The sequence below is a fragment of the Podarcis vaucheri genome, assembly GCF_965113315.1.
Source record: "Podarcis vaucheri genome assembly, chromosome: 16".
Classification (NCBI taxonomy): domain Eukaryota; kingdom Metazoa; phylum Chordata; class Lepidosauria; order Squamata; family Lacertidae; genus Podarcis; species Podarcis vaucheri.
The window spans coordinates 23,551,514-23,579,441 of record NC_138754.1 but is presented as its reverse complement, the minus strand read 5'-3'; the positions used below and the strand labels follow the sequence as shown (position 1 = coordinate 23,579,441).

Below are 27,928 nucleotides of genomic sequence, written 5' to 3'. Positions count from 1 at the left end.
GCAAGTGTCCGATGGAGGAGCCACATTCCAAACCTTTTGACACAATGCCACTGTCCTTACAGGTCAGGTTTGGTTTGTATTCCATAATGAGCTAGAAGTTGATTATGCTGAGTGGTCATAACATACCTGTATGTCATTAAGGTAGAGGCACAAAGAGTAACTTGGGGATCTGTTCAACTGTGACTTGCAGCCATGGATTGCATCCAGACTTGGGCTCATACACTCCTTTCCATATCCTCATGGCTGTTAAAAATTAAGAACTGAAAAGAGTTGAATGCACACAGTTGAATGCAGTGTTTTGTGACAAAGGCTGTTTGTTTCTCAAATTTCTACTTTTATTTACTGTAGTCTTTGCCAGCTTACTTCAGAATAAGCAATACCATTTTTATTGTATTAGAACTTTCTCTCTCCCCACTAACTTCTTTATTCCAGGATAGTGCATGGCATCTCTTCTGCCTTCCTTCTTATAGTCTTCCTTTCAGAACTGGGTGTTTGTCATAAACCAAGGAAGTATCCAGAGAAGCTGCTCCAGTGCTATAAGACCCAGCTTTGTCTTCACTGTCCACAGGGCACATGTCTTGGTGACACCATCTGTAAGAGTTGCAGCAAAGCCCTTTGTGTACAACTGATTTAAACTGGGAATCTGGTTTTAAGCTTTAAACCCATCACTGATTCTCCAACTGCATTAAGCAGAGGTGGTGAACCCTTGGCCCTCCAGGTGTTGCTGAGCTACATCTCCCATCAGCCTCTGTCAAGGCTGATGGGAGTTCTAGTTCAGCAACGTACAGCGGGCCATAGATTTCCCGCCTGGCTAAAGGTTTGCAAGAAACTGCCCTGATGTATGTGGGAAACTAAATACTATCTCTTCGACATAAGCATCAACATTTAATATTTATATTTAGTGATGAGATTTGAGACCATCTGCTCTGCCACCTATTTTCTGGAGCCTAATGATCACAAGGCACGCGTGGTCCCTTTAGAAAACCAAACAGTACAGGGCAGCCTGCTGGATAGATTTGACTGACCACTCTGAAATGTTTATGTGAGAGTTGACCACCTTCCCACCAATATCACACAGCTCTGTCCTCTCATTATGTCCCTCTCTCGCTTCCCTACATGTATACAGCCTGGCTCTCTAGAGCCGTATGAGAGGTTGTCTGATCTAAACTGCTTCTCTTCAGCCTTGACAGCTGCACTGACTTTCAGCATTCCTTTCTTAAGCAGTTAAAAATATGAATATGTCTGTGCCATCTTAGAAATTGCTTTGGATGATGGACTAAGCTTATTTAATACCTCTGAGCAGTATAGATGTCTGTGGCTGATGCATTCGGCCTGGCAGCATATTCCAGCAGGAGAACTCCTATGTAAAGCAAATATATAGGTAGTTAGCATTACTGAGCTATCGTCCTAGTAACATTATTCTGCTACAGCAGGGAGGGGAAACCTCAGGTTCAGGGGTCAAATATGGCGCTCAAGCAACTCTTAACTGGGCCCTTAAGACTCTCCCTAGACCCACCCCTCACCACCCTTCTGTCATATCATATTTGCCTGTTTAGGCTGGCTTGAGTATTCCCTTGAGCTCTAATAATGCTGCTTGCTGGAGGACAGGGGTGCATAGAAGCTACTCTATTGCAAAAGGTAAAATTTACATTTATTTCTCCACCACTTTGGGTTTTGGCCTTACTCATCACAAGTCTGTGGTCCCTGAAAGGTTTCCCTGAATGGTATGCAACCCTCTAACTGAAATGGTGGACCTTTGAGGCATACAGACTAGTTTGTGAATATCCCCCCACCCCCGTATACACCTAAAGTAGCAGCAGTCCAAAGATCTAGTGCCATCTCTTTCACACCCCTGCCAGGTGTTTTGTCTTTGGCAAACTTAATTTCAGAGGCAAAAGCTGAAAAATGGAATTTAAACTAGAAGGTAATGAAGATAGTGTTTCCCGATGGGTGTATGCCTGAGGAAGTAGTCAATAGATCAGGTAGTCACAGGTGGTGGAACAGAAAATGGCAGTGATTGGGAGCAACAAGGAAAGGTGACTTGGCCATTGGATTCTCTGAAATTAACTGATCACTGGCAGCCTGCTTGCTTAAAACTACAGCAGTTCACATGGACAGGAGATTGTGCATCCAGCATCTTCTGAAGAATTCCGAGACATGTTCTTAGGAACAATTGCCTCAGTGAAAATAAACTACCGTATTTTTCGCTCCATAAGTTGCACTTTTCCCCCTCCAAAAATGAAGGGGAAATTGGGGTGCGTCTTATGGTGCGAATGCCTGCAAGCCTCGCGCGCCCGGCAGGAGGTCCCATCGGGTGCGCGAGGCTTGGGGCGGCAGCCTGTCGTCTGAAGCACGGGGAGCCCTCGGGAGGGCTCCCCCTGCTTCGGGCGAGTGTCTGCAAGCCTTGCGCACCCGGCAGGAGGTCCCACCGGGTGCGTGAGGCTTGGGGCGGCAGCGGACTGCTTGCGCGCACCTAGAAGCTTGGGGCGCGCTGAGCTCAGCACGCCCCAAGCTCCTGGTGTAGCGCAGCGATCCGCTAGCCCTCGGAGAGCCCCGCAGCTCTCCCAAGGCTAGCGGACTGCTTGCGCGCACCTAGAAGCTTGGGGCGCGCTGAGCTCAGCACGCCCCAAGCTCCTGGTGTAGCGCAGCGATCCGCTAGCCCTCGGAGAGCCCCGCGGCTCTCCCAGGGCTAGCGGACTGCTTGCCGGCACGCAGAAGCTTGGGGCGCGCTGACCTCAGCTCGCCCCAAGCTTCTGGATTAGCGCAGGGGTCCGCTAGCCCTGGGAGAGGCGCCCGGCTCTCCCACGCTAGCGGAGACCTTGCCGGCACGCAGAAGCTTGGGGCGCGCTGAGCTCCGCACGCCCCAAGCTCCTGGTGTAGCGCAGCGCACCTGGGGGGAAAATAATTTTTTTCCCCTTTATTTCCCCCCAAAAAATCTAGGTGCGTCTTATGGGCCGGTGCGTCTTATGGGGCGAAAAATACGGTATTCCAGCTTGATGTGCTGGCTTTCCAAGAAATTCAGTTCTGTGCTGATAACTTAAATCTTTTTGATGTCCACTGATTTGGTGCTGCCCTCTTGTGTACTGCTATGTGCCATATGAAGTTAGTTGTACTGAGGCAGCCAGACTCTCCTTTGTATCGGGAACCAGAACACATTTTGTGCCTGTCAAAAATCCTTTTTTGATTGTGAAGGTATTAGAAACAGCTGTTTTTCAATTATGGATTTCTTCTCCCTATCCCAAAGTAAATTTATTGCATCTTTTACATTAAGACATTTTACTCCTGCCTGAGATGAGTCACTTGCTACGTGGCTGTGCATCCAGTCAAAAAAAATGCCACTTTTTAATTATTGGTCAGCGACTCGCAGTTCAGAGTTGGGTTGGAAGATCACCCAGAAATGCCTGGTGATCATAAGCTTCAGCCTACTGCACTGAATTCTACATCATTCTGTAGTAAGCTGGCAAAGTGATTATTTAACAGCATTTTTCATTACCTCCATAGATCCGTGCCAGAGCATAGGCAAAGTCTCTTGCAGACAGCTGCATTGCGGCTTCCCCCTTTAAGCTTATTTTCTGAGTGAACTGTCTGAGTTTGTGGAGAGAATTTTGAACTATTTGCACAGAAATTTCCAGTTCAGAGACGCTAAGCGCCACCTTCAACCTGGCCTGCAAGGAAATCAATCATATGGTAATCAGTATTTCTCAAAACAGCCAGTACTGCTGTCCAATCTAAACCATCATTTCAGCTGTTAGCAAATCTGAACCAAAGTTTACATTTTTTTCCAGACAACTATGTTGATCTGAACAAGAAAGAGGCTTGGGGTACCTTAAAGGATTTACAGTTGTTAGTATGACATAAACTTTTAAGAACTTGAGTCCACTTTATCACATGCGTAAGCGTTATCACATAGTGCAATGGGGAGGGGGGAGTCTGTAGTCCTCCAGCTATTTTTAGACTACATCTATCATTCCTGAATAGTGCCCATGTCAGCTAGTTGATGGAGACTCCAAATCCCAAGTTGCAGCTTCCCAATCACATCTGGAGGGTCATGTCCCCCTCCCATGTCATAGAATAAACACACATGATGTTAGATGGAATGAAATACAAAAATACAGCCGGGATCAAATACGTTAAACCTTGAGTCAGAGCTTTCCAAACTGTGTTTCATGACATTTTAGTGTGTCGGCTGCAGTGTATAAGTGCAGCTGGTATAACCTTCCATTTGACAGCATGGCTAAGAATCAAGCCATCTATGCTAGATGTTTTTGTCACCTCTTAATAGTGGCCTGCTCCTCAACCTGTTACCCTCTGCCTTTCGGACTATAACTCCTGTTAGCCCCAGCCAACATGGTGTTAAAAAGTATAGTGATTTCTTAAATACTTTGGCCCCTATTACACACGTCTATTCACAAACTCTAGAAAACAACCATTCGTCTTTATATTCATGATATTTGAGCTTTGTCTCTTTGAAAACCACTCTTAGCATAGACAAACTGCTGCAATCTCTTCATCACAGCTGAGGGCACAGGAATGGATGTGGCTTATGCACTCCTTTCCACCTTCTGCAATCTTAACAGTAGCTTAATGCAGCCTTCCCCAGCATGGTGCCCTCCAGAGGGATTCAGCCACAAACTAGGCTATGTTCAATATGTAGGCTTTGGTGTATAAAACCCTATAGACCTTGGGACCAGAGTACCTGAACGTTCATCTCACCCCCTATATACCCAGTCAATGATTATGCTCTGGAGGTGAGGGCCTTCTGCAGATGCCATCTTAGCAGGAGGTTCATTCCACACATTGTAAGAATCAGGTCTTTAGGGTTCTGGCACCTGCCCTTTGGAATCTGCTCCCTTTGAACATTATGTGCCACTTCTGTTGCCTTTTTGGTACCTGCTGAAGACCTTCCTCTTTCAGCAAGCCTTTTAAGCGGATATATTTCCCAGTCTGCATCTGTACTGGAATGGTTTTTAAGATGTTTGATTGTTTTATTGCTTGCTTGCTTGCTTGCTTACTGGGCTCCTTTGGGTGGAAGGATGGAATATAAGTTTGAGGACTTCTGGTCGGCGCCAGCGTTTAATGGCGGTCCTCTCTCCGAGCTCCGGAGGAGGACTGCTCCGTGAGTTCGGGTCTGACCCGCTACGGCAAGCGGGGGACCCCTAAAATCACAGGCACGGAAGCCTGTGAACAAGGAGACTCGGTGGGCACCAGAAGCGCCCCCCCTTACTGCGAAAGAGCCTTTTTAAAGGCTCCGGAACGGCATCGGGAGTGAGCGTGGTGCTGAGAGTCGTAACCCAGCCCGCGGAGCGAAGCCGCGTCGCCATAAACGGAGAGCGCCGATTCCTTCCTGTAAATTGGAACTGCATTGAAAAACCCGTGAGTAAGATTAGGACGACTATTTGGGACTTTAAAATTAAACTTAAAATTCGGCCGAAAACGGGAAAGGTTAAAATCAAGGAAGTCTGCCTTCCCCGACTGCATGATTGATAAAGCAACGAAACATAAAGCTGCATCTGAGTGAGAACAATTGGATGACTGTTTAAGCCTGGCATTAGACACGAGTCTCCCTTCTAGCAAGCAGGGGCAGAGGGGAGAAAAAGGGACTTTATTAACCTGCATGATTTATTGAAAGAGAAAAGCTTTCCGCTGCCTTAACCTCCTGAGACGGACTGCCAAAATAAGGTACCAGGACATTGAACTGCTTTTAGAAACTGGTTACTTGCTACTTGTTACTTGTTATAAAGTTTAATGGATACAAAGTTTTGGGACTTTGCTGCAACAATTTACTGGACAGTGTTGACAGAGAACTATACAGAAAAAGTGTTGCAGCATTTATATTGAAGTTGCCTGGTTTCTTTGTTCTTTCTTGTTTCCTTTACTTGGACATTTTGGATTGCTCCCTCTAGGGGGTTGAGTAGTAACAGTTGCAACGCAACAGAATAAGACAGAGGAATTTTCCATTAGGAAACTGCTCTTGTGAGAACGTCCTTGGGATATGAGTGGCCCAGCAGATGAGAACAACTAGAGCTAAAGCAAAACAACAGCAAAAGAAAAGGGGCTCAATATCAAGTTTAACACCAGCAGGAGCAGCTGGGCAAGAAAAAGTGACAGCCGCTTCCATGGATTCAATGACACAGGCGCTACTCAAGATAAATCAATCTTTAGAAGCTTTAACAAAGCAGAGTACAGAAAATTCACAAAAACTTACAGAATTAACAGCAAGGCTGGACTTGAACACGAAAAGTGTGACATCTAACACGGAATCTATAAATAAGTTGATTGAAGAAAACTCCGCAACACGCAAGATTGCAGAGGACGCCAGAAATATTGCTGAAGAGACACAGGGAAAATTAGAACTGATCTCCAAAAAAGTGAATGAACATGATGCGGCCTTGTCTTTGTTGGAATTACAGAGAAAAGAGAGAAACTTGAAATTAAGATTAGTTCCCGAAAATGAAGGGGACAACCTTGTGGAGTTCCTTACACAAGAATTCTCTGACTTTTGGCAGGATCAATTGGAGGAAGAAGAATTCAAGATAACAACAGCATTCAAATTGGGCAGGAGACAGAACAGAAAGACCCCGAGGGATTGTCTGATCACTTTCAGATCCAAGGAAGAAAGAGACAAAATATTAGATTTACATTACCAAAAGGCCTTGGAAATTGAAAATTCTCATATACAAATCTTTAAAGACATCCCTAAATATATCTTGGAGGTGAGAGCCTTCTGTAAAGATCTGGTCTACCTGCTGAAAAAGAACAACATACCTTTCAGGTGGAGTTTCCACAAGGATTGTCCTTTAATTATAAGGGAAAGAAGGTGAAAATAAAAACAATTCAAGACAAAGAGAAGTTTCTGGAGAGAAACCACGAGGATTTGCAGAAGGGAACGGTAGACCCAATCCCAGAGGTAAAAGGAGCAATAGATATCCTGAACTTATCATTCGGACTTAAACTACCGTCAGAGGAAGAGCAGCAACTTGGAGCGGTTGGAGGAGTAAGTGACAAATAACAAGATGGCCCTGCAATTCCTTAGCTGGAATTGTAATGGGCTAAATATGCCTATTAAAAGACACCAAGTTTTTCATATTTTGAAAAGAGAACAATTGGATTTGATTTGTTTACAAGAAACCCATGTGACCAGGGTACACACGAAACTACTTATAAATAAAAGACTAGGACAAGAATTTATTTCATCGGATAAAGTCAAGAAAAGAGGAGTGGTGATTTATGCAAAGGAGAAATTGGCTCCAAAAATGATGTTTAAAGATGAACAAGGAAGATACCTGGCAATTGAAATACAATCACAAGGAGAAAAATTGTTAATAGTTGGAATTTATGCACCAAATGAAGGCAAGGCGGAATTTTTTAAGAAGCTACATGAAACTCTGATGGACTATTTGGATTACAATGTAGTAATGATGGGAGACATGAATGGCGTGGTTTCTACAAATATGGACAAGGCACAAAGAGAGACAATTTCCAAGGAAGGGAGACTTCCAAAGACTTTCTTTGAAATGACTGAAAATATGGATCTAATAGATATTTGGAGAACAAGGAACCCTCTCGAGAGAGAGGGAACTTTCTTTTCTCAAGCAATGATGACCTGGACCAGAATCGACCAAATTTGGATTACTAGTGGGATGGCTCCAAAGATCAAGAAAGTGGAAATCTGCCCAAAGACTTGCTCTGACCATAATGCCGTGAAGATGGAAATGAAACTTACAACAACTGGACAATTCAGATGGAGGATGAATGACACCCTGTTTCGAGATGAAGAGATCCACAGAAAGGCTCAAAAAACTTTAAAGGACTATTTTGAAATAAATTTAAAAACTGATCTAGAAAAAAGCGTGATCTGGGACGCAAGTAAAGCTGTGATGCGAGGATTTTTAATTCAACAAAACTCAGTAAAAAAGAGAAAAAGATCTTGGAAAAGATAAAAGAAGGAGAGAAGAAATTGAGATCAAAACCAAAGTCACAGGAGATCTTGAGAGAGATTAAGTTATATCAGACACAATATATGGAATTGATGAATCAAGAGATAGAATGGAAGATAAAGCAAATGAGACAAAAGACATTTGAATCTGCAGACAAATGTGGTAAGCTTTTGGCTTGGCAATTGAAGAAGAGACAGAAACTAAATGCAGTTACAAATCTAGAGGTGGATGGAAAGAATATATCTAAACCCAATGAGATTAGAAACTCTTTTTTGAGTTACTTTAAAAAACTATATTCACAAGGACCGCAGAAGGAGGAGGATATAGATGAATTCCTTAAAAAACATGGATTACAAAAAATCTCTCATCAAAGCAAGGTGGATCTAAACCAGAGAATAACAGAGCAAGAGATTGAGGGTGCCATTCAGAATATGCAACTGGGCAAATCTCCGGGACCAGATGGGCTGACTTCCAGATACTACAAAGCTTTGAAGGAGTGGCTGATACAACCATTAAAGGAAGTCTGCAATGAGATTTTAGAGGGGAAAAGGGCACCAGAATCCTGGAAAGAAGCGTATATTACACTCATACCAAAGTCAGAGACTGAAAAGACCCAACTTAAGAACTACCGCCCAATATCATTACTTAATGTGGATTACAAAATTTTTGCAGACATTTTGGCAAAAAGATTTAAAAGAGTGTTGATGGAGAAGATTCATAGGGACCAAGCAGGCTTTCTCCCAAAAAGGCATTTATCAGATAATGTGAGGAACATAATAGACATTTTGGAATTGCTAGAAGTGAATATAAACACTAAGGCAGTTTTGATCTTTGTGGACGCGGAGAAAGCCTTTGACAATATCTCTTGGAGCTTTATGAAAAAGAATCTTCATGGGATGGGGGTGGGTCAAGGATTTGAGAATGGTATGGGTGCTATATATTCTGAACAAAAAGCAAAGTTGATTGTAAATAATGTGATAACTGAAGAACTTAAAATAGAAAAAGGAACTCGACAGGGGTGCCCAATTTCCCCATTACTTTTTATTTCTGTCCTGGAGGTATTGCTAAATATGATTAGAGATGACCAGCAGGTAAAAGGGGTACAGGTCGGAGCTAAACATTATAAGTTAAGGGCCTTCGCAGATGACTTAGTATTGACTTTGCAAGAACCAGACACTAGTACAAAAAGGGTGTTGGAATTAATTCAAGAATTTGGTCAAGTGGCCGGATTTAAATTGAATAAACAAAAGACTAAAGTTTTGGGGAAAAAAACTTAACAGCCATGGAGTGGGAGAAATTCCAGAATGAAACAGGGCTGGCAGTGGTTAAGAAGGTGAAATACCTAGGGGTTTATTTGACTTCGAAGAATTTGAATTTGTATAAAGACAACTATGAGAAATGTTGGTCAGAAATTAAGAAAGATCTAGAAATATGGTCAAATTTGAAATTGTCAATGTTAGGCCGAATTGCAGTTATTAAGATGAATGTACTGCCTAGAATGTTATTTTTATTTCAAACATTGCAAATTCTTGATAAGATGGATTGCTTCAAGAGGTGGCAGAAGGACATTTCGAAATTTGTCTGGCAGGGCAAAAAGCCCAGAATAAAATTTAAAATACTAACAGATGCAAAAGAAAGAGGGGGATTTGCCCTGCCGGACTTTAAACTGTACTATGAAGCAGCAGCGTTTTGCTGGCTGAAAGAGTGGATGCTCCTCGAGAACACAGACATCTTGGATTTGGAAGGTTTTAACAATGTATTTGGTTGGCATGCATATTTATGGTATGACAAAATCAAGGTGCATAGGGCCTTTAAAAATCATATTGTCAGAAAAGCTTTATATAATGTATGGATAAGATATAAAGATTTGTTGGAAAACAAAACCCCTAGGTGGTTGTCACCCTTAGAGGCTAAGGCGTTGAAAAAGCTCAATATGGAAGCTGAATGGCCTAAGTATTGGGAAATTTTGGAACAAGATGGAGATAAGTTGAAGTTACAGAGTCATGAGAAATTGAAACCCAAAGTACGAGATTGGCTTCATTATTATCAAATAATGGAGGTCTATAAACAAGACAGGAAAATTGGCTTCCAGGTGGAGAAATCAAAATTAGAAACGGAACTGTTAGAACCCAATACTAAGAATTTGTCAAGAATGTATAATTTGCTGCTGAAATGGAATACACAGGATGAAACAGTTAAATCAGCTATGATTAAGTGGGCACAGGACATTGGTCATAACATTATGTTTGCTGACTGGGAATGGTTGTGGAACACCGGAATAAAATTTACGGCATGTAATGCCTTAAAGGAAAATATTATGAAAATGATCTATAGGTGGTACACGACCCCAGTCAAGCTAGCAAAAAATTACCATTTGCCTGATAATAAGTGTTGGAAATGTAAAGAAACTGAAGGTACTTTCTATCACCTTTGGGGGACGTGCCCGAAGATTAAGGCTTTCTGGGAAATGATATATAACGAAATGAAAAAGGTACTTAAATGTACTTTCCCTAAGAAACCAGAGGCCTTTCTCTTGGGCATTGTCGGCCAATTGGTGTCAAAGAAAGATAGAAACTTATTTTTGTACGCTACTACAGCAGCAAGAATACTCATCGCAAAGTATTGGAAGACACAAGATCTACCCACTCTGGAAGAATGGCAGATGAAAGTGATGGACTATATGACACTGGCTGAGATGACCGGCAGAATCCGTGATCAGGGGAAAGAGACGGCGGAAGAAGACTGGAAGAAATTCAAAATCTACCTTAAGAACTATTATAAAGTTGTTGAATGCTAAAATGCCGAGGTTTTGAGAAAGAAAAGGAGATGACAGCGATATAAGATTAAGTTGAAGGAAAGATTAGGAAGATACATGTTTGACAAAACTATTTAGAAGTTGCTGAAATAACTTTGGACATTGGGATGGAGGAAGGGGAGGCATGGGGAAGTCTGAGAAGTGAGGTTTATGAAAGAAAGGTTATGAAATTATACATGTTTGTATGTCTTTTTATATGTTTGTATTGTTTAAAATTTTTTGTAAAACCAATAAAAAATTTATAATAAAAAAAAAGTTTGGGTGGAAGGATAGAATATAAGTTTAACAAAACCACACACACACACACATACCATCACCCCCTGCCAGCACAACTCTGTTGGCCATGGCTGTTGGCAATTGCAGTCAAAACCATTAGGAAGGCACCAGGTTGGAAGGTAGGTATAGTTTAGGATTACATTTGTAGCAGTGGCATTAACAGTAAAGTGTCGCTTCACGTTACAGACTGCGCTAACCCAGAAATAGTGCTTCAGGTTAAGAACTTTGCTTCAGGATGAGAACAGAAATCGTGCTCCGGCGGCGCAGCAGCAGCAGGAGGCCCCATTAGCTAAAGTGGTGCTTCAGGTTAAGAACAGTTTCAGGTTAAGTACGGACCTCCGGAACGAATTAAGTACTTAACCTGAGGTACCACTGTATAGTTTAGGATTACATTTGTAGCAGTGACATTAACAATAATGTGTCCTTGTTGAGGAATGCTCACCTGGGCAGTAGAGAAAAATGCATCCAGCACTTTTCCTTGGCTCTTGACGAGGGAGCGCAGAACATCCAGAGAGAGGATATTGGTTGTTCCTTCCCAGATAGTTAGCACCTGTCAGGGAGTCAGAGAAAAGTGGGACAGCAAACAAAATGACAAGGGAAGCCAAAATCTAAGACGTTGAGGGAAAGTTGAGATGTTAGACTAGTAATGGATGGAAGAGTAAGAGCAACTGCATGTCACTCCAGATGAAATATCGCTCCTGAAATCTCTGCAATATATCAATCTCTGCCAATCTGTCACCCTCCAGATGTTTTGGACTACAACTCCCACCAGCTCTAGCATTCTATGGCTGTGCTGGCTGGGACAGCTAAGAATTGTGGTCCAAAACAACTGGAGGGCACCAAGATGGAAAAGCCTGAAGAAAATAAACGTAGAAAGCTGAGAAACAAATTGCCCTTTCTGGTCACAAAATACACTGGTCAGCATGGTTTTGAGTTGGAAAATGGGTAGCAGAGGATGCTGTTCCCATCCAGACTATATTCACAAGCAGGGGAATAGCATGGGGCGGGGGGGGGGGGGGAGAGCAGCAGGCGCATGATTTTTAGGGGGTGTGAGCCACACAGGGATTCCTGTCCCACCTGCCTGCTGCTGGGGTCTCTCAGCCCTGGAGCCTGGCCTGGCCTGACAGCTGTGTCCCCAGCCCCCTTGGTGAATGTCTGCCTGGCCAGCGTCAGGGTGGGATGGGGATTTGCCAGCCAAGGGCCATGTCGGTCAGCCAGGCTTCTGCCTGCATGGGTGGGCAGGGATGAGCTGGTGGGCAGGGATGATTCTGGTGGGCAGGGATGAGCTAGCACGCAGGCTCCGTGAACCCTCCATGCCCCATGTACGTACACTTAGCAGTGTTGGCAGTGAGGGAAAGCCTGGCATGGTGGGTTCTCTGGGCCCTGCATGTCCGGCCCCCGCCCAGTGCACACTCTCCCCCGGGCCACCCAAAAAGAACAGAAGACCGCTGTTAACAAGTGAGAGTGGAATGGTGACACGTGCCCCCAGGCCTTGTCTGATGAAATGCAGTCTCCCGGATGTGCTTTACAATAGAGAAGGGATTGTCCTCCAACTAATATTTTTGAATGCCCCTCCCAAATATAGTCTGTTTATGTTTGCATAACTATTCCTTGATAGTGCTGAGAACTGGTCCATCTTTCACAATCTGCCAGCTGTGTTCATTTGTTACAGCAGACAGAGGGTTGGGGCATCTCAGGAGACTTATACTGGCTTACTATAAATATCCATGTTTGAAGAAATAACATTGGCACTAAGGGATTGTATCTAACTCATGATTAACACCTGCCGTTAAATTGAAGTCCCTGGTATTTGGCGTGTAAATCCAGTTACAAGCTGTGGGGACACAGTTTGAAGCTGTTCTTTCTAAGACATTCTGTATCAACAGCTGGTGCATTCTTAATCCTGGAGAAACAGATGCAGAGAGTACATTTTTCAACCTCAGAACTTTTACCTGAAAGAAGAGTGAAAATAACTAATTCTATTGTGAGCTTAGACCACTGTGACAAGCAATGTCTAAGCTCCTGGAGTCTCCAAATAATGGAGCCACCACCCAGATTCTGAAGCCAGTTTTTGACCCCTGCTCTACCTCAACAGCACTGCTATAGGATATAGGCTGCTAAAAGAAGGAGAAGCTAAAATGCCTTTTTTGTAGGGTGTGGGTGTGTGGCTTAATACCTGGGCATCCCGTAAAATTCCTGCCAGGCCTGTATCTTCCATGTAGCCCTGGCCTCCAAAACACTCCAGACCTTCTGAGGTAACCGCAACAACCTGCAACAAAGACATGCGGTATGTGCACATTCCCATTAGCCTTGAACACCCAGAGATCTGCTCCTGGTCTCCGCCCATCTCTGACAACTTCATATACATCTAAAGCGCATTACAGACCTGTCAGCAGACTGGGGTGTGGGGAGGTGAAATGCAGCACATTTGCACTATCCCACTTTGCACTCTAGAATCTGGGGATGGGAAAGGCTTGTTGAAAAGAGGATCAAGGCTAAGGGACCACCCTAGGGCAGAAGCCCATCCAGGTAAACATCTGAGTAGCTATCATTCCAATATGTTTATAATAGTTCAATTTCTTGAATACGCTTACCCTGGCAGGGTGTTACTAGTTCACAACCACTTGGCCATTAAACAATTACCAAGTTTTGTTCTTTCCTTTCCTTTCCTCCCCCACAATTAGCATCTGGCTCCTCTGTGAATCCTCCCTTTTTGCTTCAGAGCCCAATATATAACTAAACCATGAAACCAAATTCTAGGCCTTGAAACACTACTTGTTTCCCAGTGTAAAGTTTGGCCACAGGCGTCAGCAGCCTAAGCATGTGCTGGTCTTGTTCAGTGTCCTTCTTGGTTTCTTCCAGTCCAAGCAATTTCCCTATCTCCATCATCAGCAGGAATGCTCCTCGAGCTTGCACCTGCAGGAGCAAGACAGCGTGGGATCATTGGGGCAGGGTGGAGGAGCACACAATGTTCTTACAACAAGTAACACTAGGCTGGAGAAACAATGATGTCATATTGGGCAAGGGAAGTAGCTGAGTGGCAGAACACCTGGTTGGCATGCAGAAAGTCCCAGGATTAATCCCTGGAATATCCAGGTAGGGCTGGAAGTGTTCCCTGCCTGAAACACTGGAAAGCCAGTGCCAGTTAATGTAGACAATAATGTAGACAATAATGAACTGTTGTCAATAATGAAATGTTGTCTTACTCAGTTTAAGGCAGCTTCCTATGTCTTATGGATTTTAGCTTAGTGGTAGAGCATTTGCCTAACATGCATTAGGTCCCAAGTCTGATGCCAGACATATCCAGCTAGGGCTGCCTGAAATCCTGGTTCAGTGCCTGATATATCCAGGTTCCCTGCCTGAAATCCTGGAGAGCCATTGCCACCACCTCTGGTCACTTCTTTTTGCACTTCCACTGGTAAGCTCCCACCCCACCTTGAGACAGAAAAACACAGGCATTCTGCTTTTCTAAGGGAGCTGCTGGATACAACAGAATTTATCTGAGGTCTGAAAAGCACATGGAGCTGAAAGAGGCTGTGAGAAAGAACCTCACTCTTCCAACTTCCTCCTTCGGCTCTATGGGCTTTTCAAGGGAGAAAGAAGAAACCACCTTCACCTCACGACCAAGAGGAATGTGAATGTGGAGGGGAGTCTCATGTGCTTCGCAGGTGGCAGGGGAAGACCTCAAGGGTCAAGGTCAAACAAAACCAGCACCTCCGAATGCTCACCTCCATTCGAGTCAAAGTCTGCATGTGCAAAGGGTGAGCCTTCAGGGGTTTTCCAAAGGCTTCCCTCTTGGTGGCATAATCCCTTGCCAGGGTGATCACTCTGGAGATGGAAGGCAATTTTTAGCTAATTAAATGCACTTGGCTATTTTTCCTACTCTTGCTCTCATATCATGCTGTAATTATGCTTTAGATGCATCACTTTGTTGCTCACATACTACAAACAGCCTACCTCCTTGATAGCTCTTATTCAAAACACAAAGTCAGGGAGGATTTTTGTTAGCTGGCAAGCCAATTGGGAAATCACTCAGTCTGGCTCCAGAAAGTGGCAGGATTTGGAGCAAGGCCTCTCCTGATGACCTCAGTGCCCCAAAAAGGTCACATGTGAGAAGACATGCCCCAAGGTCGCAAAGCCCACAGCTGTTGAGAGGAGTGACTAACCTGTGGCCTTCCAGATGTTGCTGGACTACAACTTGCACCAGCCCCAGCCAGCATGGCCAATGGTCAGAAATTATGGGAGCTGTAGTCTAACAACATCCTTATTCTTCCTCTGTGTAGACTTCTGATTGAGGTAGCTAATTATAGCCCACAAGCAGTGGTTTTATTTGAGAGATAGTAAGTTGCCATCTGCACCATACACTGCAAGTACATGTTTCTCCCAAAGGAATCCTGGGAACTGTAGTTTACTACCACAGTTTGGAAACCAGGAGGTTCTTAACAGCATTTTCACAGCCAACCTCATCTTACTTTAATGCTTATTCAGACAGCAGCATGATTCAAAGAGCCATAATTAATCCTAAGGGCCCAGTAGGTCTTAGGGAAGAGGACATGAATTACCTTCTCATGCACGCAACTGCATAAATGACATTGTGGATCCTAGTGATGGTCAGCATGTTTACAATGGAAGCCACACCCCGGCCCTCTGCAGAGATCTGGAAGCACGAAGCAGAAAAAGCCAGAATAAGGTTAGTTAGCATGGTCTGGATTGCAATTTAGTAAAAAGGGAATCTATTTGCTTTCTCTCATGTTCTTCCTGGGGCATAAAAGCCTATAATACCTTTTCCGCCTGCCCGTAACTCCTAAGCAGAGCAGTGGGAACTCTGCACAAATTCTTCAGTCAAGAAATACGTACACACAGTACAGTTGCATAGATACATATCTAGCCATTAGGAAGGGAAGAGCAGCTCATAGGGTATAAACAACAGGAATGGGGTGAGGGGGCAGCACAGTAAGCAAAACAAACCTGAAACATGCTAACAAACGATTGATGCAATTCTTTGGTAAGGATCTGCATAACAGAAGCTGAAAGGGCATGAAGGCCAAGAAACGAATTTTCGAGGATGCCAGTGGTGGATGGGACCAAAGGCAAAAGTGATCATGGACAATCATCTACTTTCAACACACACACCTCTTTATTCTCCATCCAGACAAAGGCCATTATTGGAGTTCAAGGACACATTTCACACTGGCCCGAAAGGAAAAAAAAACAACCCTTGGGCTATAAAGTAGGGCCAGTAGGGAGTGTGGCCTGAGACGTTTTAAGGCCCAGATAGAGAGACCTGGAGCACTGCATTTGGCCTCCAGGTCTGAGGTTCCCCATCTGTGAGGAGATTGTAAGGTAGAGGCCACAGAGTGCATTGGCCTGCTCTTAGTCTTCCTCTGAGTACCATAGTACTCCAGAAGGCATTGTTTAACAGTTTGATGCTGTTTCTTTTTCCTAGTAACTTGGTTTTCCTAAGGAGGCGGAAATTCTCATCCATGCTGCTTTGGCTGTTAGATGTCTGCTTCTGCACATGCATGGCAGCTCCATGCATGGGCAAAATCCACAGAGAGCTGCCCTGCTCCAGAGCACCTTGCTTTCCTTTGTCTCATACCAGGGAAGTAGAATCTGAGCTTTGCAGGAAGTTTTCCTCCACCCTTTTTTCTTTTTGCTCACCTTGAGTGACTTGGCTCCATTTAGGAGGAGCTCTGCGGTCGGCAGTTGCCTTGTGCCCAGCTTGTCTTTCAGCCGTTGTATCTCAATCCCATTCAGCTTCCCTTCCTCATCGCGCATCTTCAGGTAGAACAGAGACAGACCTTTGGAGCCCTGCAGCCGAGAATGCAAAGGTGAGAAACACTGACTGGTAACAAGGAGAATGGAGCTAGAATGAATACATTGTGCAATACATTAGTGCAGCAATGGGAAACCTCCAGTCTGTGAACCAAATTAGGCCAGGCAAGGGTTCTCTTTGGTCTGTGAAGCTGTTTTCTGCAAACCAAGCCCACCTGATCCTCACCTGACATCGTATGTGAAATGAGGATGTGGCAGGTAAAGACATGGCTGTAAGGGAACAATCAGGATCCTTAAAGTGTACTACGCTGGATAGTTTCTTGGCAAACAAGGTTTGCTGTCAGTGCTGATCAGCTGATTAACACAGCAAGGCCCAATGGATCATGTGATGTCAGGTGAGGGGCAGGTAAGTGGCCCTAACACCTGTCAAAATGGCCAGTGAAGGACCCTGCTTCTCACCCCACTTCCACATTACTGATTACTGCTTGTGAGCTAGTCCTTCAGTTTCCCCAGTTAGGAATCTGACCTGCTGTATTTGTCCATCAGCAGTCATGCTCCTTGCCAGTGTCAAAGTTATATCTGAATCGGTGGCCGAAGTAAACCATTTCAAGCCATGGAGACTGTAGCTGCCATCAGGGAGTTCCAGGGCTACCGTCTCTGTGCCACTAGCTGCAAGAAAAGAACACCCAGTCTTAGCTGCTGCTGATCTTCACAAATAACCAGCACTGGCTTCAAGCTGAAGAAAAAGCAACATTATCATTCAGCAGTGTAGCGAAAAAAGAACCTGGCACCTCAGTAACTTTGGGAAAAGGTCATGGCACCTGCTTCATATGCAGAAGTTCCCAGGATCAAACCCCAGCATTTCTAGGTAGCGCTGGCAAAGACCCCTGCTCTAAACCCTGGACAAAAGCTGCCAGTCTGTGTAGATAATACTGACTCTGTATAAGGCAGCTTCCTATGTTCCTAAGGTGAAACTTAAGCAATAGGAAAACTTAAGCAGCTACAATGTTTGCAATCCATAGGATTGGTTATATATTACCTACCCATAATTTATTATTTATACCCCACCCATCTGGATGGGTTTCCCCAGAAGCCTGCGAATAGATCTGAGTTCAAGTTTCACAGAATCACATGAGAAAGCATTAGAAACTATCCTATTTTATAAAAAAGAAAGAGGGGGTTTTTCTTTACCAGATTTGAGTTTATATTATGAAGTGGCTTGTTTAACGTGGGTGAAAGATTGGATGAAGCTAGAGAATACTGATATCTTGGATTTAGAGGGCTTTGATAACAGGTACGGGTGGCACTCGTACCTGTGGTACGAAAATGTGAAAGTTCATAGAGGCTTTCTAAATCATATAATTAGAGGACCATTATTTCAAGTATGGGAAATAAATAAGAACCTGCTGGAAAAGAAAACTCCATGGTGGATCTCACCAATAGATGTCTTAACTGTCAAAAAAACTAACATGGAAGGGGAAAAAGCCACCTATGAAGAACTTATCAATAAAACTGATCAGGGCATAAAACTAAAGCCCTATGAGGAGGTAAAGAATGTACTTACGGGGTGGCTGCAATACCATCAAGTGAATGATCTGTTAAAGAATGTACTTACGGGGTGGCTGCAATACCATCAAGTGAATGATCTGTTAAAAGATGATAAAAAGAAACTGGGATTTGAAGATAAAAAATCTAAATTTAATGTGGAAGTCATAGAAGGTAAAAACAAAACATTATCTAAGATGTATGACCTCTTACTGGATTGGTATACAAAAGACGAAGAGGTGAAGGAGGCCATGATAAAATGGGCCATAGATATTGGTTACAACATTGAGTTTGTAAAGTGGCAAGAATTGTGGAATGTAAATATGAAATTCACGGCGTGTACGGCACTAAGGGATAATTTCTGGAAGATGATTTATAGGTGGTATCTCACACCAGTGAAATTGGCTAAGATTTACAAATTGAAGATTAAGAAATGCTGGAAATGCGGAGAGGGTGATGGTGAGTTCTATCATATGTGGTGGACATGCAGGAAAGTAAAAGGCTTTTGGGAACTGATTTACAATGAACTTAAAATTTTTTTAAAATATACTTTCCCCAAAAAGCCTGAAGCTTTCCTGCTAGGAATAGTTGGCAAAGAAATCAAAAAAGAGGACAAAAATCTGTTTCTATATGCCACAACGGCCGCTAGAACTATGTTAGCCCAAAGCTGGAAAATGGAATTAATACCTACTATAAATGACTGGCAGATCAAGATGATAAATTATGCTGAACTAGCTAGAATAACAGGAAGACTAAGAGAGCAGGATGACCAGAAGTTTCATGAAAATTGGAATAAATACCTGACGTATATAAGAGACAAGTATAGAACTTTGATGACTCTGGGAGGGTTAGAATAACTCTAACAGTGTTTGGCAAATATGTAAAGGAGATAAAACACGTAACTTTAGAAATTATCTGATACTTACAAATGAAGTGAAGGGAAGTCCGAGGCTCGGCGGAGCCTAAAATAACTGTCTACTATATATATGATTTTTGTAACAGCTATGTTATATGCAACTTATGTAATCTAGACTGTATATATGTATAATCAATGGAAAATTAATAAAAATGTAGAATATGAAAAAAAGAGGGGGGGAAAGAAGAAACTATCCTATTTTAGTCATATAGTCATGGTGGTGATGTGAGTTACCGTATTTTTCGGCCCATAGGGCGCACCTAGTTTTTTTGGGGAGAAATAAAGAAAAAAAATTATTTCCCCCCCCCAGGCGCGGTGCTGGGGCGGGGGAAGCCCAAGCTTCCCCCGACTCCAGCCCCCAGAACAGGCAGCTCTCCGCAAGCCGTGGGAGGGCTGCATGACTTCGCGCAGCCCTCCCATGGCTTGCAGAGAGCCACGCGAAGCCTGGGGGGCGCTGAGCTCAGCGGCCCCCAGGCTTTGGGGTGCAGGCAGCTCTCCGCAAGCTGCGAAGTCGCGCAGCTCTCCCACGGCTTGCGGAAAGCTTCCTGCAGCCTGAAGAGCGAGAGGGGTCGGTGCACACCGACCCCTCTCGCTCTCCAGGCTTCAGCGAAAGCCTGCATTCACCCCATAGGACACACACACATTTCTCCCTTCATTTTTGGAGGGGGAAAAGTGTGTCCTATAGGGTAAAAAATACGGTAATTGAATTTTTAAACTGTGAGACTGCACATGCTTAGAGTATTATCTTTCTTATTACCAGGTTGGTAAACTGTTTTTCATTTGTTCATTTTTCTTTTCCATTAGAAATGTGGAAGCAGTTAAAAGCATGGAATGGAAGAGGTGTTGGGGTGGTGCGAGAAATGTTAATTGTGCATTTCACAACAGGCGTTATACACATGGCCATCTAAATGACCTCCCCCCCCCAGGACTTCCAGGGTGGCGCCACCGGCAATGGCGGACTCCCTCTGAACTGGAGGGACCAGCTCCGCATGAAACGGGTCTTTTCCACTGCGGCGTAGCGGGGATCCTTCTGGAAATCACAGGCGGATGAAGCCTGTGACCGTGGGACTCAGCGGGCACCCTTAGCGCCCCCCCCAACCCACAAAGGAACACACAAACGGACTCCGAAGTGAAGAGGGGGACGTGGCGTGGTGCTGTGAGTTAACTGCTTTTTCTGTGGAGCGAAGCCGCATAGCCGTTGCCGGAGAGCGCTGCCTTTTTCCTGGGACAATTTGGCATCTAAAATAACCAACCGCGAGTACTGGAACATTAAATATTTGGACTTCAAATAAGAACTGGTGAAATAAAAAGGAATTTGGACTTTAAAATTAACCCTAATTTGGTACTGAAACGGGAAGGTTTAAACAGGAAGTCACTCTTCCGTTTCCTTGTAGTCAGAACAAAGCAAAGACAACGCAAACTAGAGCCTTAAAAATCACTTTTAAAGGATCGACTTTCATCATTTAAAATCGCTGAACCCCCCTTTGGTAGCAGGAGAAGAAGGGGGACTTTTTCCTGAGCTGTTTAAACCTGCAGAAGTGAAGCTAAAGCAAAGTAATTTTTCACCGTCCTGACCCTGGAGCGGGGTGTCAGAATTGATGTTTGAAGCTCATTGACCAGAAACAAATGTCTTTGACAGATAGCTGAAAGAAGAGAAACATTGTGACTCCATTGTTTCCTTTCGTCTTTTAAAAGAACAAATATGGACAAAATATCTTAAAAAAGAAACTTTGTTGCTATTGTTTTCAAGAAAAAGAACAACCAGAAGTTTTTCCCCCTAGAGGGGAACTGTGAAATTGTAACTAAATCCTGGGAACTTGCAGCTGTTACTGATTACAACTGTGGGAAAGGATTTGTGACCTTGTAGGACAATGCCTTCAGATGCACTGTTGGGTGCTTTCTGTAAAATAAATGCCCTATTGGATCAGTTAAGTCAGAAGACGGATTTTATGACTAATGCGGCCAGAACCTTTGAACAGGTAGTGGGAAACTATATGGAGCCCACTCAGGAACCAAAACAGGAGCGTGCCATGACAGAACAACTGAAAGAAGAAGACCTTGTTGAATCTTGGGCACCAGGGATGGAGGGACTTTTGGCCCAGCAGGAAAATGAGCCTTTGGATTTGACAAATGAACTTGGGAAAAAACAGATTTGGAAAGACAAAGTTTGGATTGATTTGGAAATGGGGGGTTGGACTGACCCCCCTATGCAGGGATGTTTGGACTTTCCGAGTCTGGCAATGGGCCGTCAGAGGTTTGGAGCTGCTGGGACTCCCAATCTTGGAGGGAATCTGAAACATGTTTTAAAATACCACATGGAGTCTAGTCTGGACAATGAGAAAGGGGCTGATTTGTTGAAATGGGTCAAAAACACTACCAAGCTGGAGTTCCCACGAGTGAAAGGAAAATATGAAGAAGAGCTGTGGAAGGGACATGGAAGAGATTTGAAGGCCTCGGATATAAGATCACCAGGTTAATGTGCCAGACTAATGGGTTTAAAAAAAAGGACTGACAATCCTGGGACCGGGGAGAGGGGACGCTGGAAGAAGATTGGATTGTTTTTATTCTTTTTTTTCTTTTTATTATCAGAAATGTTTTATGAATGTTGGAAAAATGTTGAAATGAAATTACTTGGCTCTTGTAAAAATGTTTAAAGAATCAGGTAAAAAGGTTATGGTTATGAGAAGCTGGTAAAAATAAGACTTAAGTCTTAAGTTTTAAGGTTTTTTATAAGATAAGATGAAAATAGAGTAAGGTAATGTAAGGACAGAATACTATGAATTATGGAAAAGAATTGCTGTGACAATTATTAATCAAGATACAAGAGATGGGAGGAGGAGGAGGTCATGGAAAGAAGGCAATGAAATTCGAGAATTTGAAAATGATGGTTTTCTTTTTTCTTTTTCTGTTTTTGTCTTTTTTCTTTGTAACTTTGTCTTTTTATTTCTTTGTAATTTTTAAAAAAACACTTTTTTCAATAAATATCATTTTTTTAAAAAAATGACCTCTCCCCATGCCTCAACAAACCATTAGGCTGTTGGTGTAACATTATCTGGCTGCACCACCACTCATTTCTGAATGCATTTTGTATTGCACTCTGTGTCAGACTTCCCACTTTGGGGTACACTTACCAACATCAGAGCCCCCTCTGCGTTCAGTCATCCACTGGCCAGAAGTCCAGAATTTGGCAGGGTCACGTGATGTCAAGTGGATAAAAACTTCTTTGAGGGGTTTGGGGATACCCAAGGACTGTTGGGAGTTGAAGGAAACAGACGGAAGAAAGAACAACAAACAGGATTTCCTCTCCTGGTTCCTTCCACAGCAGCCCAAAGCTCCTTTGTCCTGTCATTTATTGCTCCTCCTTCTTTTTTCCTCTGCATGCTTTGGGAGACCAGGTGGGAGGAGAGCTGGTCTCAGCAGGAGGGGGAGACTCCTTGAATTCTTCAGCAGCCTGCCTCATTTCTGTCTCCTGGCCCCATTCCTCTGACACCTCTGAGGCTCGGCTGCCTTCCGCCACAGCCTCTTCCTGCTCACTAAACCCTGTTGCTCATTCAGCTTTCAACACTTTCCTCTGACCCTGCATCATTGTCCTACCACAAATGCCCTGGCTCTGAGCCTTCTTTGCCTGGTGGTTCCCTTGCTGGTGCCTCCCACCACTCCTCTGCATCCAACCAGTCTATGACAGTCTGGCTAGGGCTGGGTGGGCTGCAAAGTCAGGCATGGGAGCTTTCCCACAGAGGTCTCACACCAAAAACTCCAGATAGTTAGGGTTAGACTTTGGTCTTTTAAATATCAGTGGTACCCTGTGACCCTGTGCAAGGCCAAAATTTGGAGCCCCACCCCCGGCCTTTGCCTTCCATTCTGCTCTGTTCACTATGATGCCCTGTAGTCTCAGAGCCCAGTGTGGTGGAACCAGTTGTGCTGCCAAAGATCTGCCTCTCAGATAACAGCCAAAAGGTTTTTCAGCAGAGCTGGCTGATATGCTTCACTTTGGATCTAAGCAGAGCCAGGATGCCACGTATGCACCAGTTTTGCTAACTCCCAATCTGGCCTTATTAGGGAAGGCCTTGAGGAACTGAGGAATATGTCTTATATAGACCATTAGCGTAGCTCAGTATGAGTCTAGCAGCTCTCCAAGGTTTGTAAATAATAATGTTGTGCATAGGGGTTTTGTCTTTTGGTAAGGGGAACTTATGGGGAGGGCGTTTTACTTTGGTAGCAGCATTCCAGAAATGAACCCCCAACTTAGTCTAATTCAGAGCAATGCAATATAGTGATCTACCTGCTGAGCACTGACTTGTGATCTCACCTCTATTACTTTTCCTGCTCCATCAGTCATGGCCAGAGGACATGAAAAAACACCAGAAGAAGGTGCAAAAAGGTACAGTTTGGCAATCTGATGAACGCGGCTGTGGAAGGAGAAATAAAGCCTTGCTGAATTTAGAAATGCCAAGGGAAAAATATATTTGCTATAGAGAGATCTCAGTTGGATTATAGCTACACAAAAACACAAGAAGAGCTTGGCTAAAGGCCTATCAGGTTCAGCACTCTGTTCTCACAGTGGCCAAACAGATGCCTCAATGGGAAGCTCACAAGCAGGACATGAGTACAACAACAGTCTTCCCACTTCCAATTCCCAGCAAATGGAGTTCAGAGGCATACTGCCTTCAACAGTGGAGGCAGAACATAGCCATCCTAGCTAGTAGCCATTGATAGTAGCCTTACATGCATTTGCCTTGCTGTCTTGTAAAGCCATCCAAATCGGTGGCCAATCATTACATGCTGTGGGAGTTCTACTGTGGGAGTGCTTTCGTCTAGAAAAGTGTCACTATCTCCACTGTAGGGACATTTCATTTTGAATGGCACTGGAGGTATATGGACATGTTCACTGCCCTGAAGTGTGGCCAACAGAGTCTGAAAGTGTCAACTAAATTTGTACCTCCAGTTAGAGTATCTCCTCTCATAAGCCTCAGCAATCAGCCCCTCCTCAGCCGAGATCTCCTTCATCCTCTTCCAGGCTGGGCAGGTGATAATTTCATCCACACGCCGCCCCCAGGCATCAAACTGCTTAAGTTGTGGAGGGTTTAACTCACACTCGCGTCCCAGGAGATCAATTTCATCCTTCACTCGAGCCCCAAACTGTTCAAGGTCCAAACTTACGTCAGCAAACACCTGCAAAGTAAAAGAATGTGGGCAGATGGACAAGTACGTACTGGTATGTATGTATGTATAAATAACTAAAATAAAACAAAACAAAATAAAACAAAAACAAAACAAAACATCACAGCAAGCAGAACATAAAACAAAGCATTGGGCTCCCTGTTTGACCTCAACTGTCTCTTGTACTGATCCTTTTAAACTGAGTACAGTGGTACCTCGCAAGACGAATGCCTTGCAAGACAAAAAACTCGCTAGACGAAAGGTTTTTCCGTTTTCGATTTGCCTCGCAAGACGAATTTCACCTATGGGGTTGCTTCGCAAGACAAAAACGTCTCGCGACTTTGTTTCCTTTGTCTAAAAACAAAGACATGTTTTATTTATAAAGTTAATTTATTTTCCCTTCAATTTTTGAACTGCTCTTTACAGTATGTGTGACTTTAAAGAGCAGTTAATAAACTGTTGTTGTACCAAATTTGGCTTTGTTTGGACTTTTTTTGACCATAGGAACGCATTAATTGATTTTCAATGCATTCCTATGGGATTTCGTGATTCGCAAGACGAAAAATTCGCTAGACGACAAAACTTGCGGAACGAATTAATTTCGTCTTGCGGGGCACCACTGTATTATGTACTGCTGCTATTTGAAATGCGCTTATGTTATAAAGAATCAACCCCGCTGCCTGAACCTTTGGAATTTCCTCCAAAACATGGCTTGGGAGACTGTCTTGCACTTATAAAAGTTACTACAGTGGTACCTCGCAAGACGAACGCCTCGCAAGACGGAAAACCCGCTAGACGAAAGGGTTTTCCGTTTTGGAGGCGCTTGGCAAGACGAATTTCCCTATGGGCTTGCTTCGCAAGACGACAGCCCATAGGGAAATATCCGGGACAGCGGGGAAGCGCAGCGCGTCTTTCCCACTGTCCTCGGACCTCCTCCGAAGCCGGGCGGTGGGGCGGGAACACCTGCCCCCACCGCCGGGCTTCGGAACGCTGCTCCGAAGCCGGGCGGTGGGGCGGGAACACCTGCCCCCACCGCCGGGCTTCGGAACGTTGCTCCGAAGCCGGGCGGCGGGGGGGAACACCTGCCCCCACCGCGGGCTTCAGAACGCTGCTCCGAAGCCGGGCGGGGGGGCGGGAACACCTGCCCCCACCGCCCGGCTTCGGAACGCTGCTCCGAAGCCGGGCGGGGGGGCGGAAACACCTTCTGAAGGCGGGCGGGGGCGAAAGTCTTTGTCCCCCCTGCCTGCCTTCCCAGGGGCTTTTAAATCGCCCCGGACAGCGGAGAAGTCCTCTGCTGTCCCGGGGCGATTTTAAAATGCCGCCCGCCAGCATTTTAAGATCGCCCGGACAGCGGAGAAGTCCTCCGCTGTCCCGGGGTTTTTTAAAATGCTGGGGGTGGGAAGAAAAGCCCTTGTCCCCCCCCCCCCAGCCTTCAGAAGAGGTCCGGGGACAGACTGTCCCCGGACCTGGTCTGAAGGCGGTTTCCCTAGGAATGCATTAATTGATTTTCAATGCATTCCTATGGGAAACCGTGCATCGCAAGACGAAAAACTCGCAAGACAAAGAGACTTGCGGAACGAATTAATTTCGTCTTGCGAGGCACCACTGTACTTAATAACTGCAGATACATAATGACCCATACATAGTTCACTTTTCACCTGCTTCAACTAGTGAGGTTTGTTTTTAACTGTGGACAGCTACTTGGGAACAGGGCAAACTGCTGGCTTCTTGCATAACTTTTAAGCAAAGAACAAACACCCATCTGACTTTTAAATCAGTGGAGGGCAAAATACTTTGCTGTAACTCAGGGGAAGAGCATCTGCTTTGCAGACAAAAGGTCCCTAGTTCAATCCCCAATGGTGGCTCCCAGTAGGGCTGGGAAAGGTTCCCTGTCCAAACCCCTGGAGAGCTGTTGCCAGGCAAGCCGCCCAGTCCCCAAGGGTGGGTGCCCTTCTGCATTCCTTTGTTCTCCAGTGCTTAGAACGCAATATCCACTTCTGCGCCAAATTTGTTCCTGGTGTTAGCAATGACATTGTGGATGCCCTATCTCGTTTGCAGATGGATCGCTTCCGCTTATTAGCACCGGATGCACAACCGCTTCCTCAGCCGTTCCCAGAGCACCTGTGGAGTCTTGGGAACCAGAAGTGATTCAGGGAGTATTAGCCTCGGTGGCTCCTTCCACGCTAAGATCTTATAAGAAAGCTTGGGCGGATTTCTTAAAATTCCGCAGTAAAACCTATGCCGCTAGAAGCAATTCCCCTCCCGTCAAGTCAGAGGTTTTATCCTACTTAGTACACTTGAGACGCTTGGGCCGCGCCCCTAAAACCCTCAACTTACAGGCGGCAGCAATATCATTATTTTGCAAGGCAGTGTTTTCCTCTGACCCGTGTGCCGATTTTGTCGTGCGGAGGGCCTTGGAGGGCTGGCGCAGGCTGCAGCCCCCCAGCTGCGATACGAGAAGGCCAATATCATTCGACATGCTTTATCAAATTCATAAAAAGTTGAGAACTGTCTGCTGGTCTAAGTACGAGGCCCGCTTATTCTCAGCGGCATACTCTATTGCCTTTTTCGGCGCATTGCGTGTTGGCTTTGGAATTCAGTGTAGGCTGCTACATTTGGATGAATGGGGTGCTGCCCTAAGAGTCTCAGTCTTGCTTTTTTTAAAATCTGAGGAAGCAGTCAAATCCATGCAAACGAGCTGAGATTCTTGCATTGTAGGGGGTTGGATGAGATTACCCTTGGAGTCCCTTCTAATTCTACAATTCTAGGAGTCTTTAGATGTCACAGAACATTTTGTGTGTGCATGCGCATGCATTAAATATTTATCTGTGTGTCTATGTATATAATATGATATATAAAATACAGACCTCAGTGGGTAGCTGTGATTTCAAGTAATCCTGAAGAAAAGCATCTTCCAGGTATGGATTTCCAATCCTAGGCTGTTCTTGACAAAAGACCCCAATTTCTTTCCTGGCAAAAAGCTCCCTTGGGTGCTGTGAGGAGCATTTTTGATCCATGGGCTCCGCTTGCTGATTCCAGCCTTTGGAAAACGCGATTGCCCTCTTACCCCAAGCTTTGCACTTTTGATTCCCTGCTTGCCCTAAGCTTTGCAACCAAACTTCGCAGTTTGACAGCTTCGGCTTGCAATGCGTCCACATGGCCAACTTGCCAAAAAAAACAAACCAACCAACCAAAAGCCAAAAAGCAAACCAAAAGCGGCTGAAGAAAGAACCTAGCGGGCGCGTTTGTTTCACCTTGAGCCACCTCCCCCTTCCAACAACACGATTAAAAAGTTCAGTAAAGGCGGAAGCCGAAACGGGGGCGATCCTGCGTGCATAGACAAGTTTAGAAAGAGACAGCTCCTCTGCAGGCCAGTAGGCCAATTGCCCCAGAGGCATGGCTGGGGTTTGCATTAAAAAAAAGAAAAGAAAAATGGATCTCTTTCCCTTGCCAAGCAATCGGCAGGATGAGGCCGGCGAGCAACGCCGAAAGGAGACTTCATAG

General features: G+C 44.6%; 2 protein-coding genes across 9 annotated transcripts in view; one reads left to right on the top strand and one right to left on the bottom strand.

Annotated features, from left to right (window-relative positions):
• Positions 1–27,928, top strand: part of HORMAD2 (HORMA domain containing 2) — a 236,046-nt gene that overhangs the window by 52,177 nt on the left and 155,941 nt on the right. The window contains exon 1 of one of the 7 annotated variants that reach the window (XM_082203294.1): positions 27,794–27,928. The exons of the other annotated variants lie outside the window; for them this stretch is intronic. The gene's annotated coding sequence lies outside the window, so the exon portion shown is untranslated. Of the gene's footprint in view, positions 1–27,793 lie in introns of those variants that run through there. 7 annotated transcript variants of the gene reach the window in all.
• On the bottom strand, positions 314–27,837 carry LOC309521004 (acyl-CoA dehydrogenase family member 11-like; the record flags this gene model as incomplete). Of its 2 annotated transcripts, XM_082203134.1 has the most annotated exons (15): positions 314–591; positions 1,294–1,360; positions 3,494–3,665; positions 11,471–11,578; positions 12,816–12,980; positions 13,205–13,297; positions 13,804–13,944; positions 14,757–14,856; positions 15,591–15,685; positions 16,690–16,839; positions 17,330–17,472; positions 22,396–22,513; positions 23,574–23,673; positions 24,204–24,436; positions 27,292–27,837. In XM_082203134.1, the coding sequence occupies 15 exons, from the start codon at positions 27,835–27,837 to the stop codon at positions 465–467; spliced, it is 2,358 nt and encodes a 785-aa protein (XP_082059260.1). In that variant the 3' UTR covers positions 314–464. The 2 variants fall into 2 exon arrangements, with proteins under 2 accessions (XP_082059260.1, XP_082059261.1); XM_082203135.1 differs by lacking the exon at positions 12,816–12,980.